Raw genomic sequence first — 14,966 nt, 5'->3', positions numbered from 1 at the left:
ATTAAGAATAACATGTATTTCTCATTACCTATTGTAGTGAAACGTCATACGGTTGTCAATATGAACGTGTTTACGTGCAAAATGCACATATGAACATACAGTAGCAAACTGGCGAAATGAAAGAGTGCTACACTTGTTAAGCGAACCGTTGCGTCGTATTCGCTGGAGAGCGGGGACTAAACTTGCGCAGTAAAATAGGTTTCCCAATATGCTTCTGTTAGCGCGCATTTTTGTCACCGGCCACATTTCGGCACGCTCACGCTCTAAGTTTGTTGATTTTTCCTAAAATTATATTGGTGCTTTGGCGGGCCGCACAAAAAGTTGCAAAGGGCCGCATGCGGCCCGCGGGCCGCAGGTTGCCGACCCCTGCTATATACCGTAAGAATTAGAAGTGGCCAGTAGAATTATCTCACACTTAGAAATTTCACATTTCTATTTTCTCTGTTCATGTCTGTATTTGTTGGAGATAGAATGATTAAGTCAATTAGCTGTGGGGAAATCTGATGTTCAAATTTTTATGTGATAAAGTGAGAGGCTAGCGAATAGTCAATTTTCAAATTTATAATTTTGTTCAAGTTAAAATAAGTAGCTTTGTAAGAATCATTTTTAATGAGGTTTTCAATGTTTTAATGTGTTAGGTATATTATTCTGATGAAGTGTGACTAAGAGTTAAGGAAGAGTTACCAAATCTGTTAACCATAAGTTAGCAAATGAACCAAGAGCTTCCACATCATTTCTGGCAAGTCAGACACTAATACATTACGTACTTATTTATTTTTTTTGGAAAATCAAGAAAATGTATCATTTGTATTTCTATGACAAATGTAGCTTGATATAATTTCTCTTGAATCTCATAAATAATTCAAATAAATATATTGGTTGAATATACATACTTTACTTAATACTTATAATGAACCATATGAAGAATATATTTATCCACACTGTTGTAATATATTTTAACTACCCCTCCCTTCATCTATTTTGCAAACTGAATAATTGATACTGAATATAAAAGAAGAGTTGATAAAAGAAATTAAGATGAAAACGAAAATTCCACACCAGTCTGCATGCACTCCTCGATAATTTACCAAACATAAGAAGAAAATTTTCGGTCGACGTTCAAAATTTTGCATAAAAAATGGAGCCAATGATCATTTTTCACGCAGGTCTTCGGAATGCGTGCATTCCGGACGTTAGCAATCAGCTCTTCACTTTGTCAACCGGTCCGAACCAGTCTGCGAGATTTTTGAAACGGCGATCATCTACTCTTCCTGGTCACACTTTTTTCTATCCATCTATGCTTGAATTATTACCAGCCGTAACTCGTGTTTAGTCTTCCTATTTTAAAATTAAGTAGAATGTATGCATCATGTGTAGATTTGTTTCGGTGAGCGTCAAACTAACCTAACCTGAGATCTCTTAAATGGTAATATTATGATATTGTATTTAAGTAAAAAAATTGGGAATTATTAAGATTATACTTCAGAGCTGTTTTAGGATTTTTGAGACAGTTTCTTGTTTATTTTTTAGTCATTATTATTCTATAATAATATACTTTAATATTTTACATGATTAATAAAAATTTATTTAAACCCAATTATTAAAAGTGACCTAAGTCCACCTATCAGTTGTTGTTAGCTATAGCATGTACAATTTGATGTCAACAGTCAAGATTTAACATAATTTCTACCAAGAGGTATCTTTTGATGGTATACACAGAATCGTGAAAGAAATAGTGCTAAATGAACTTAGACCACTTTCAGAACAACCCAATTTAGTATTATAATCGAAGATGATTCATTAATTCTTGACACATGGTCCACGTATTCAGCGTTACACTACTGTCACTCATTTACAACACATAACTTCGCACCTGTGGATATGGACATATGTGTAGGACTCGAATGTTCCACGTCTTACGCTCTTCGTCTTCGTTCTTTTTACGAAGCTGCTATCGACTTTCCTTCTTTCGATTTCGGCGTCGATAACGCATATCGAACACAATAGAAAGCTAACAGGAAGTCTGATTTAATGGTAATAAAATGATACGGTCCCTACTGTAATATTCACTCGGTCGACTCCTTTGTGAGTTGCTCCAGTTTCTTGGAAGTGAACTTTCGGCGTCCATTTATTAATTACAGGACAGAATATTATTCACTTATTATACCTCTTATATGCACAGTTCTGCTGCATCATTTTTTTAAAACGGTGTATCGTTTTAGGAATACATGTTACGTTCTTATCGAATTGAGTTTATGACACGTAATTACAATAATCAATCGTAAGTTTATTTTTTTATTTATTTGACGTTGCCTCATTCTGATGTACGATTCAATGGCGGGTCGAATGATTTACGAATTTTCATTCTGAGGAATTTTAGGAGATACACATAATTACATTTGAATTAAGTTAATTGTAATAAATATTTTGTAAGAAATAAATAAAAAATTCTTATAATTATAAGAAAAATTCAAATTCTTATAACTGTAAGATAATGATTTATAAATGATAAGATATATTTAAATAATTTTACAAAATAACATTTTTGTAAGAGTTAAAATTTTAAATAGCACAAATTTAGTATGCAAATGTCTTACAGCAAATGTTAAAAATAATACAAATTATGTGAAGATAAATAAAAATTAAAAATACTCAAAAATTAAATATGTAAACATGCTACAGTAACAATTGAAAATACTCAAAATTAACAATGTAAAAATATTACATCAAAAATTAAAAATAGTAGAAATTAAGTACGTAAACATACTACATTAAAAATTAAAAATAGTAGAAATTAAGTTTGTAAACATACTACATTAAAAATTAAAAATAGTAGAAATTAAGTTTGTAAAAATATTGCATTAAAAATTAAAAATAGTAGAAATTAAGTTTGTAAAAATATTGCAATAAAAATGAAAAATAGTAGAAATTAAGTTTATAAAAATACAGCATTAAAAATTAAAAATGCTACAAATTAAATATATAAAAATATTACAATAAAAATTAAAAATAAAAAAATGTATGAACAAATCACAAGCCGAAAGAGCAAATAACCAAAAAACAAACTGAATTGTTACTCGATAAACAGATGCGAAGACTCCTGCGTTAATTTCATTATCCACAGACTTCAAATTGAACGGCGTTGCGTAAAAATTCAAAGGAGCCGTAGCTCTTTGCAAAGATCCTTGCAATCAATTTTCGCCAACAAATGTTCGACCCGAATTCTAGATAGACCAAGGAACCAGGGCGAAAGCGGCCAACAAATTCAACGGACAATAGTTTTCCTTGAGAAGAGAAACACGGAGGGTTACGTCCCTGCCATTACCTGGCTGGTTCTGAGAAACGGGGGTCCGATTTATCTGGTTCGCAATGAGGAATCGATAGGAGGTGGTCTGCACCGAAAAGGTAGATGCCGAAATATACAACGTGTTCAGAAAATAGCTACTGTGATCATTCGGCAAAATGATTAATAGATGTGTGGAAACATTAGATGATGAGGGAGCAACTCTGCTAAATCCTCTTCTTCAAATTTCATAACTTCAAGTATTCAAATTCTTGAACTTTCAAACTTCTAAATTTCTAAATCATTACAGTCATAAATCTGTAAATAGGCAAGTCCAAATTCTGCAAGATGTCCAAATTTATACATCTGAATGTCCAAATTGTCTATGTTCTATATATGCGCCCATCAAGTTTACAAATTTCTGAGTTCTCAAAAGGTCAAACATTCAACTTTGCTATCTTCCATACTTTCTAGTATTCAAATTTGCAAATTTCCAACTCTTCAAATTCCCACATTTCTAAATTTCTAAATCATCACATTCCTAAATTTCCACATTCTGGAAAAGATACCCCCAATGTCCAAACTTCCTATCTTTCAAATTTACACCCACCAAGTTTCCAAATTTCTTAATCCCCAAAATGTCAAATCAACTCTGCTATCTTCCATACTCTTCAGTATCCAAGTTCGCAAATTTCCAACTCTTCAAATTCCCAAATTTCTAAATCATCACATTTCTCAGTCTCCAAATTCTGCAAGATATACCTCGAATATTCAAACTTCCTATCTTTCATCAAGTTTCTAAATTTCTAACTCTCCAAAAAGTCGAACCTCCATCTCCGTATTCTCTAACATTCAAATTCATAAATTTCCCAATCTTCGCTTCGCCAAATTCAGAACTCAAACCTGGAGACCTGCGAAGATGTGGCGATCTCGAGTATCCCTCGTTCCCAGCAAGGATTCGGCCTAGTCCCTAGCGGATTTTTTCTGAAGATTCGAGCTCACCCAGTGGATGGTCGGCGAAAGAGAGTAAGAGAAAGTGAGAAGAAAAAGTAGAAAACGAGCCGACGGGAATAGGAGCGGTGAACGAAGAAAGAGGGAAGAATGATGCAGGATCGAAGGGCGGCGCCTGTGAGCAAGGTGTTTACCATTCCGGCCAAAAATAAAATACAAAGACCAGGGAGAGCTCCTTCTCTCAGCGTAACTGGCAACAAAAAGCAGAATCACCGTCCGTGCATTCCTTGCTCCCCATGGGCGTAAGGCATTCCTGCCGGGGAGAGAAGGTTCCTCGAGGAACGACCGGGACACGAAACGGTGCTCAAGGGGTCGTTTTCAGGTTCTTCTAGTAGCCATCTATGGCTGCGACAGTGCGGAGCCTTGTAAAAATACAGTATAACCATGTGAAACATTTGAGAAACAAATAGCATGCTAATTACGGGAATTAAAATAGAAACACTGTGCAGTTTTAAATATTACCATTTTCTTCTCAATAACACTTATGTTCATAACCAGGATTTGTACCACAGCGTGCAAGGACATGAAATAAATTGTTTGACTGAAATTTCTTCTTTTTGCGACGATGTTACTGCTGAAAAGTTAAACTGCACACTGGGTAATTGCTTCGTACAATTAAAACGGGAATCACATTTACAAGTAAAAGAGATAATAAATTCAAGTGAAAGCATAGTACCGTTTCAGCTATTAATTGAACGCTAACTTTGTGCTTTATTTTGTTATTGAATTTTTTTCTTTCATATGCATTTACCAAGAGTCCATATATCTTTACGTAAACAACACTTATATTCATAATTTGTACTACAGCGTGGAAGGAAACGAAATAAATTGTTCGAAATAAGTAAAATATGTAAAGTGTGTGTGATAATAAAAATTACCTGAAAGTACTTCGCAAAGAACATACCATGTGCACGAACATGAAACATTTTTTAAAACACGTATAACAATTAGTAGGATAATTAAAGCGGTCATGGATTCAAACAGAAGCACTGTGTATAGTACCAAAAATTACCGTTTAATTCCCGTTAATCTTTCGAACAAGTATTTCTATATTTCGTGCCAGCGAGTTTGATAAACGCGGTGTATCCTCAACCGAGCATAATACAATGAACGCACAGTATAATACGAAGTAAGAACAGAATTAAAATGCAACAACCCCCGTTGTACTTTAATTCAACGAGAGACCACTAGTTCCCAACGTAACTGTTCGACTGTAATAATTCGGTCTGGTTAGAACTTTCCAAAAATGGTCTAGCTAAAATCATCTATACGGGGTGTTTCAGGAATAGTAAGTACTCTAGAAAATGCCAGCGCAGTAAAGTCTCGATGTCTGAAGTCTCGCTTACATCGTGCAGTTACTACATCGATCGACGTTTGTCAGCTGTAGAAAAGTGAGCGAAGAAAACATCCAAATCGTACGTTAACAAGTAGTAACATATCGGTGAAACAAACTAATGCACGGATGAAACTGTATTTCTTACTTTTTTGTTATGAAACTTTTATCAATACGTTTTTGATTGCTGAGTTTTGTTTATATCGAGGGTTTACTACGGCAAAATTCGCGGTAAACGGACGAATAGTGACACATCGGGTAACTTCGTTCCTTTTCGGTGCTATTCGGATAATCACGTGATACGCCTGCCAGTCAAAATCGAAGACTTCTATGGCTAAAATGAATAAGTGCTATCGAAAAGAATGGTAGAAGTTACAATAAAGTCTTTCAGGTTTGAACTTTAGCTTATATTGTATAGTTCATACATTGATTAAAGTTCGAATGTAAAAAAGCGAGCGTAGACCAAACATAAACAGACAGTAACATATCAACGAGATAATACTAATACAAGATTAAATTTTTTTACTTTTGACTTTCTTGTTATGAAACTTTTACCAACATATTTGTGGTATTTTGCTGATTAAAATGAGCCCAAACACGACGTAATTCGGAACATACTTGTTTATAATTTCAAATGACTTGTTTGTAGGGAGGTTTTACTCTGGTAAGAATCGCGGTAAACAGATGAGTAATGAAACGTCGGATAACTTCGTTTCTCTTCGGTGCCATTCGGACAATCACGTGATCTGGACAAAGTAGACTTCCATGACCGAAATGTCTATAGGAAACGATGGTAAATTCAGTAGAGCCTCGACACAAATGATCACTTTCGCTTATATCGAGGCTTTACTGTACTTCCAGGAACCGTGTCCACTGCAGGACATCTGTTCCCATTATAGGAGGGATCCTTTTTCCAAAGTAACAGTCCCTCGTTTCGTTGCACCGGAATTATCTCTTTTATCACCGTCGTCGATTACAGGAAAGCGTAGACACGTTCTGTCGTTGGGAATAAGCGCAAAAATGAATTTGTATTTTCCTTATTTTTGCTTTTTCTAATAATTGTATCGTTCATAGTGTTCATAGTGTTCAAAAAGCTACAGGTGAAAACGATTTAATAAAAATCTCATTCTGAAAATAAAAATGGATTACAAACAATTAGAGACGAAACCATATAAAATTAAACTGATACGTTTTGATAAATGTAATTTGAATTAAAAATTTTTGAAATTAAATTTTAAAATATATTGCATTCAGAAAAAGTAGTTATTGTATTACAATGATGAATAAAACTTTTTTTTTCTGATTGTTATTCATGTTTCTAAATTTCCCACAGGTTTCACCCTATTCGAGTAAATTCAAATTGAAAAGGGCATTTTTTAATACACATATTTATATGTATATTTGTTTAGGACCCTGAAAGGAGGCTCTGTAGTTCCTGCACTGTGTACAGAAAGAAGCATCATTGTCCTCCTGTCGATTCCTTTCCAGGAATCGTGTGGGACACATCTGCTTCGACTGCCGACTTCTATTTGTGCATGTGCTTATGCATTCTCTACAACGGTCAAGCATATAGCCCCTAATTCTCCACACCATCGCCAGAAATATCACTGATATTCATTTTCATCACAGTATGGACTAATTTTGGGCTTCATTCTTCTCGTAACACGTGTACCATTCAACTTTCAGATACGTGCTTCTTTAGAGCTCATCGCTTTCTTTTCTTTTGTATTCATTTTAGACAATTTACTAAATTATTTATTATTTCTGGAGATAATAAATTTTCACTTTGATAATGTAAATATATTTACATATTTATTTTTATGGTTGCGTTTGTTTGTATATTCATATGTGTACATTTACATGTTTGAGAATGTTATAATAAATAATATAAAATAAATTTGTATAATATTGTGTTTGTATACTAGCAAATTGTGTATTTGCATATTTGTACATTTATTTTTGTTCATTAATACTTGTAACAATATTTAACACAAACTTTAAAATTGAAAGAACATCGTTTATGAAATAAATTCAAAATACGAGAGAAATGTGAAAGTTTGAAAAATATAAAATAAAATGCAATAAGAATTTCAATCATACTAAGATATTTTCTAACGTTCTAGTTTTAAAATAGAAGACTTGCTTTTATTGTAAAAATGGTAGATCTTGGACATCTTATGTTAAATAATCAGAAATTATTAAAATATAATAATTAAATAATCAAAAGTTATTACAATGCAATTACTAAATAATAAAAATGTAATTATTGAATAAGAAATGACAGTAAAATAATTATTAAATAACCAGTAATGACAAGAATAAAATGACTAAATAATCACAAATAATTAAGTAATTAGAAATTACAAAAAAACTTTCATTAGATCACGGTGTACTCTAATTTAAGTATCATCCCTCATTAATTTTTCCACTTCATTTTCAATTTAAAAACGAACAGTCACCGAGCGTTCAAATATCGAGCGTTAATAAATATGTAGAAACTGAACAAGGCTATTTTAAGATAATTTTCAGAAGTTCGGATATTTTCTACGTAGAAAGGCATTACTGAATGATAGAACTTCGTAAAAGAACTCGTTGCAACCTTGTCCGACTTGTTTCTACGTTCACTTTGGAGAAGAACGGCGGTGACCTCATCGTGCGTGTCTGACGGCGTACTGGCAGCGACTACTGATTCCACTAGTCAGCCACACGTGGTCTGCTTTTTCTCACGATTTTCCTAACCTTTAACTACTTTTTCATAACAAAAGCTTTTTCTACCTTAAAATAACATAATTATCTTTTATTCGTATGTGCAGTCTCAAATTAATCATTATTAAACTTTACTATTTAATTTAATTACACTGATCTACCTTTTTCTCAATTCTAACTCCTTATTTTTTTTAACAAAATATACTTTTTCTATTTTAAATAAAATATTCTATCCTAAATCAAATTTTATACATTCTACTGTAGAGGTTAAAGTGGATTTATTGAAGCATTTATTATGCAATCTATACACTCAGTATAGCATGAAGCTTACATAACAAATTATGAAATGGAAAATTCGTTTCAAAAATTAATTTGAAATTTAAATTTGAATTAATTAAAAATCAATTTTTAAAACGATTGACTAAAAGAGTGATTTTTTTTTATAAATGACTGATTCAAAAAATTAACTTTTTATAAAATGACTTGAAAGTATAACTTTTTGTAAAATTGCCAATAACTAATAATTAATACAGGCAGTTTGATAATTGAAGGGTTTGATAAAATAAATTCATACAATAAATAAATGAATTTATTTCTAACAATATATTAATATTAATATACTTAATGTTATAATGAATTAATGAAATTTATAATGTATTAAATAATGTATCAATTCCTTCTGTAAATTTACTTTCTAAATCTATTTTATAAATTCGATTTCATAATTGTATGAATTCACTTCAACTTCATACATGAAATAAATCTTTAAATTCCTACATGCTTAATTATTTAACTGTATATTAATTATATAATTTAATTATTTAAGTGTATGAATATTTAAAAACTAAATATTAAAATCCAACTTACTAACAAAATCCCAAAACAAACCGGAAAATCTGAAACAATTAATATTTAAATCGCGAATCCACAGGAATCCATTCCAAGAAAAATGACTAAAGGTCCAAGCTATTCGACAAATTGTATAGGAAAGAAAAATTGTTTCCACAGAAAGAAAAACAGGTTCGACAAGTATTCAACGCACGAAAATCGTGAACGAGCGTCGAAGAAACGTAACTGAAAAGAAAAAGCCATCTTCATCAGTGAACAGAGCATGTAAACGCGGAATTAAACGGATCGTTTTCGGAAAAAATTTCGAGGAAAAACGTCGACCTGGGGGCTGCGGGTACCCGTATCCTTAAGGTCCCGTGCATTTACACTGTCATTCGACGAAAATGAAAAAGGATCGTTGTATTTTCGAGGGTTACGATACCCGGAAAACAGTAATTAAAATTCTCTTTGTGTCCTGTTAGGCTTCGAGGGGTTTCGGGAGGACCGATCGTTTCCTTCTTTTTATGGAGGAAAAGTTTGATGGAGTGACTTTATTTTATCTTGCTTTTATTTAAATTGTGATGGCAATTTTTGTTATTGGGTCTAAGGTTCGTTGCAACATAATATAATATGGTTTATATTGAACGTAACATAAGACTTACTGCAAAATGAAGATAATAATGTTCAAACGCTTTTTAGTAGTTTCACAAACATAATATAAGAAAATAACTAATAAGATTCACTAGACAAAATGCGAATAAAAATGTTGAAACGTAACTTTACAATTTTACAAACATCAGATGAGAACCTAACATAAGGTTCAATAGAAAATAAAGATAATAACGTCGAAATGCATTTATGTAATTTTAAGAACATAATATAAGAACAAGACATAATAAGGTTCATATTGAACATAACATAATAAGACTCACTGCAAAATGAAGATAATAATGTTCAAACGCTTTTAAGTAGTTGCACAAACATAATATAAGAAAATAACTAATAAGATTCACTAGACAAAATGCGAATAAAAATGTTGAAACGTATCTTTACAATTTTACGAACATCAGATGAAAACATAATATAAGGTTCATTAGAAAATAAAGATAACGTTGAAATGCATTTATGTAATTTTAAGAACATAATGTAAGAACAAGACATAATAAGGTTCTTTAGACAAAATGCAAATAAAAATGTTGAAACGTATCTTTATAATTAAACATAAGTTAAGAACATAACATAAAGTTCATTGAAAAATGAAGAAAATAATGTTAAAATGTATCTTTGTAGTTATACGAACATAATAACATAATTTATTAATAAATGCAATGTGAAATGAACTTTAAACTTCATCAACCTTTTGCATTTAAAATGTCTCTATTGAGCTAGAGGGTTAATTAAAAATATAAGCTTCATACATTAATAAATAAAATAAACGAAGTTCTTTTCTAGCATAAGATGATTAAAATTACGTACAAGATTAAATAAAAGAATGTAATAAATAAATTTTGAAAACTGACACACATGAGAGAACATATGTGAAAAATGTCGATTCAGTAAAATTTACAATAAACTACAAAATTTCTTAAAATTCATTAAAAAAATTTCTACTTTCAAATAAAGACAATAATATAGACAACTATCAATTTTTAGTATTCAAGTTACAAAGTTAATTTAAGTTTCAATAAGAACGTTCCAGTTTCTTCGCTCCGCGCAGTCCGCCATTTTGCGCTCGCCTTGGAGTCGAGGTAAGACTCATTGAACGAGCAAAATGTTTCAACACGTGGTCCGAGCCATAGATCCGCCATAGATACGTCACATCCGTATTCGAGGCCGAAAGGAACGAGGACGAAAAGAATCGAGCGGCTGTTGCTCTTAGAAGTTAGAAAGCCAATTCTCGTATCTGGCCTTGGCTCGATCAATATTTACGAACATCCGGTTTACGAAGATCAAATACCGAGACGTGCCATTTGATCGAGCTGCTACAAACGATCTTGTGACAAATTCTGACATAACACGGTAGTCTGTGCAAACGGATGTGTGGATTCGATTTCATGTCGTTGCTCGAATTTCGTCGCCCTGTGACGTCACGTGTGGGCTCATTTTATGTTCAACGGCGAATATAGGCAAAATAATTTTAGGGAATCTAAGAATTTAAAGAAATTAACAATTCTGGAATTAGGGTTCCTTGTTTTTATGTTAAATAATTGAAAGGATTTTTGTTCAAATTAAAACAGAATTTTATGCAACTTAAAACACCTTTTTTTGCAAAGATCAACTCTTTTAATAAAGTTTGCTATAAGCAAAAAATATAGTGGATAAGATATGAAATTTTTTAGAAAGAAAAATGAATGAGAAAATACTGGATTAGTAATATGGAAAAATGTTCAAAAATTTGAATCTCTTTTGCAAGCAAAAAAGTAATAATTTGCGTAAAAAATTAGTTTAAGTAAATAATCGAAAATGAAGGAAGAGATATGCTAAATTTAGAAGACAATGAACAGTAAATAGCGAGTTAAGTTACTTTTACGATTCGTATTCGCCACAGTGTTGTTATCTTCGCGGAAGAATATAGCTACCGCGAAGATGGCGCTTAAAAATCAGAGGTGCAGAAACACAATGGCGGCGGTGAACGCGAAAAGAAGAGGCATGGTCATTGAAAAGAAACGCGTAAACACATAAAACCGCTTCCTGCAGGTTACAATGCGTTACGAAATGTTAACGAAGCAATCTTTGTTCGCTCGTAAAACGATTATTTTTGTGGTCGACCCCATTGTTTCTCACGCGACAATATTCAGCAAGGGGACACGCGCGAAACATTAACCCGACACTCGTGTACTTATTTGCCTCGAATTGTTAAATTATTTCTTTGCCGGAAGTGTAATGGCTCTCTGTCACTTTTTAACAAACGCGCTACGTGATCGTTTCTTCCGTGAATTGCGTTTGGTTGTGGGTATAGCGCCTCGAGGCGCCATTTGTGGGATTAAATGGACGTTGAAGAAGTGGATGTGAAAAGGGCATTGGCGTAAAGGGACAGCAGTGTACTTACAGAGCATTTTCAAATTTTAAAATTATCTGATCACTTTCAACTCTCAAATTGCTTCTTCTCTCAATTTACAAATTTACAAATTACGTAATTTTAGAAATTTCTAAGAATAAATTTTTTAGTTATTTAATTTTGAAATTTTGAAATTACCCAATTTTCCCATTTTGTAATTCCCCATTCCCGAAATTTTCAAATTAATAAATATTCCAAACTTCAAATTTTCAAGTTACTAAATTTCCAAATTTCTATATTGAAAAATCCCAGATTCATAACTTTTTAAACTCTCAAATTTCGAAAACTAAAATTCCCTAAATTTCACATTCTCTATTTCCAAAAATTCCCTAGTTATTTATATTTTTAAATTCCCCAAATTTTCTAATTCCCAAAATTCCTCAATATCCGCATTTTAAAATTCCCAAAAATTCCCCAGTTATCCACATTTTCTAGTTTCCAAAATTCCCTAGTTATCGATATTTTCTAAGTCCTAAAATTCCCTAGTGATCCATATCTTTTAGTTCCCAAAATTCCCTAGTTATCCATATTTCCTATTTCCTGAAATTCCCTAGTTATTTATATTTTCCCATTCCTAAAATTCCTTAGTTATCAATATTTCCTAGTTCCCAAAATTCCCTAGTTATTCATATTTTCTAATTCCTAAAATTCCCTAATTATCCACGTGTTCTAATTCCCAAAATTCCCTAGTTTCCACGTTCACAAATTCCCCAAATTTCAAATTTCTAAACCTTCCAATAACAAAATGTTTAAACTACCAAACATTTTCCGCAACAACAATAAACCGTCCTTGCAAAAAAAAAAGATAAATTGATTCGTCTTTCTCAAATCGATACACTGAACTGAATGCATAAAAACCATTTTCTTACGAGAACTTGAAGCCTACAAAAAGAATTTTTTAAATCAAATGAGGTCAGATTAGCATAAATGTCACTTTAAAATTATGCTGTTCCAACAATCATCGTACCATTAAGAATGCCATGTAAATTTGTCATTAAAATGCACAGTTAACGTTGCAAACAGTTGTCACATTGTAGCAATGTACGAATGTAAATTACGGACGACAAATAATCATCTACTGTGTTCTTCATCTTTATGCAACGTCTACGATGCGATGTAAGAAAATGCAAGTGCTTCGTTCATAAAAGATGTCTTCATTTCTCTCGTATGAATGTAACTCTTTCAATTTTTCCCTTTGTATTCAACGTTTTCATTGTACATGGTTAATTGTGTGATCCATCCAATACAATTTCGTTCTTCGTGAATTCATTGCGTGTTTCAATTTTCTTACACATTACTATATTTTTAAATATCTTTACTTTTCTGAAATATTAATTATTTTGTTTGTTAGGTTAGGTTAGGGTTGAATGAATTATTGAAAAATACCATAAAACAATATTATGTGTACAGTATATCTATTATATGATATTTGACACATTCTATTATTATTTACAAATAAAATTTGTGTATATGCATCACTTCACCAATGTGTTCATTATCTATTTCACAGGGAAAAATTAATGCAAACTCTCTCTTTCATTAATTTGTCTAGATTTATCTAGATAATTTATCTAGACATTAATTTAGATAAAAAATTATCTGGAAATTTATCTAGATAAAACAATTATCTAGAAATTTATCTAACCATTTATCTAGATAAAGAAATTAATATAAACATCTAGTCATCATCAAGGGAGAGAATAAATATAAACATTATCTCTTTATGTAAATAAAAGATTAATACAAATATTGACTTTTCATCTAGATAAAAAATGAATAGAAACATTTACTCTCTAAATAAAAATACGGTCGCCGAAAATAAAATGAAAAGAAACATTAATATTTGAAGATACATCATCCCCAATATAAAGCAAAGAATTTGTGAGAGTCTTACGTTTCGACCAATAAGAGACCGTGAGAAATAACTAGGCATCCAGTGACATACCGTTTAAAACTTTCTCTGACCCGTTAGAATCGTGACCGAGGTGCGTGCAACTTTTTGTCGCCGCTGTAAAGAGAGGAAAAAAGGCGGTAAGAGAAAAAGCGAAACGTAATGGCGGCATCGTATCAGGCGTTAGGTTCTTCCTTGGTTGTCCTTAATTCAGCGAGGTTCGCCTATTGTTCGAGCCGTCACGGAGTCGATTTTGTCGGCTCTAAGCCGACTATTAGAAATAGTTTCGACGTGAACAAGTCGGATGGGGGCGGTGACCAGCCGGAGGCCGCATAAACTCGCTCCTCTGCCTCGTAAGAGAGGCATGCTCTTTATCGTTGCCTTCGACGGAAATTTAGGCGTGACGTAGTCCGTGATGAAGATTCGTTTTTCTCGAAACTTCTCGGATCTTCGTGGGTGGGTTTTTGCGAGCTTACGGCGAAATTCGCGAACTATAACATTATGTTCCGTTGTGGAGCGAATTTCTTACAGGAGGGAAAATGAGGTACTTAAAATTCTACTTTTGTAATATCTTAGCTTTTTATATTGTTTAGCTAGATTTTTTAGGTTAGATTCATATTTTGTTATTTCTGATTTTCTTGTTGTATTTTATTATTCTTTTGTGAGGTATTTTATTTTATGTATACGAGTTACATTAGTTTAACATGTCTTCATTTATTATGGCTGCACTGACAATTTTCATTCGTGTCAAGGTTGTAAACACTCTATCTATATGAATTTGTAAGTTATGGAAATAATTATTGTTTAAGATACAGAAACCGTAACAAAGTATCTTCAAACCGTAACAAGATACCTT

General features: G+C 32.2%; 2 protein-coding genes across 2 annotated transcripts in view; one reads left to right on the top strand and one right to left on the bottom strand.

Moving 5' to 3' along the window:
* Nucleotides 1-7,450, top strand: part of LOC143265944 (uncharacterized) — a 37,373-nt gene extending 29,923 nt beyond the window's left edge. Inside the window, exon 2 of the mRNA XM_076540651.1 lies at nt 7,037-7,450. Within this exon, the coding sequence (XP_076396766.1) occupies nt 7,037-7,238 (202 nt within the window). The 3' untranslated portion in view covers nt 7,239-7,450. The remainder of the gene's footprint in view (nt 1-7,036) is intronic.
* The window catches only part of CycD (cyclin D), a 77,247-nt gene that overhangs the window by 30,200 nt on the left and 32,081 nt on the right, over nt 1-14,966 (bottom strand). The window lies entirely within an intron of this gene.

Source organism: Megachile rotundata, chromosome 15 (assembly GCF_050947335.1).
Source record: "Megachile rotundata isolate GNS110a chromosome 15, iyMegRotu1, whole genome shotgun sequence".
In the NCBI taxonomy this organism is placed as follows: domain Eukaryota; kingdom Metazoa; phylum Arthropoda; class Insecta; order Hymenoptera; family Megachilidae; genus Megachile; species Megachile rotundata.
The sequence above is the reverse complement of the archived record's forward strand: the minus strand, read 5'-3'. Positions and strand labels throughout refer to the sequence as shown.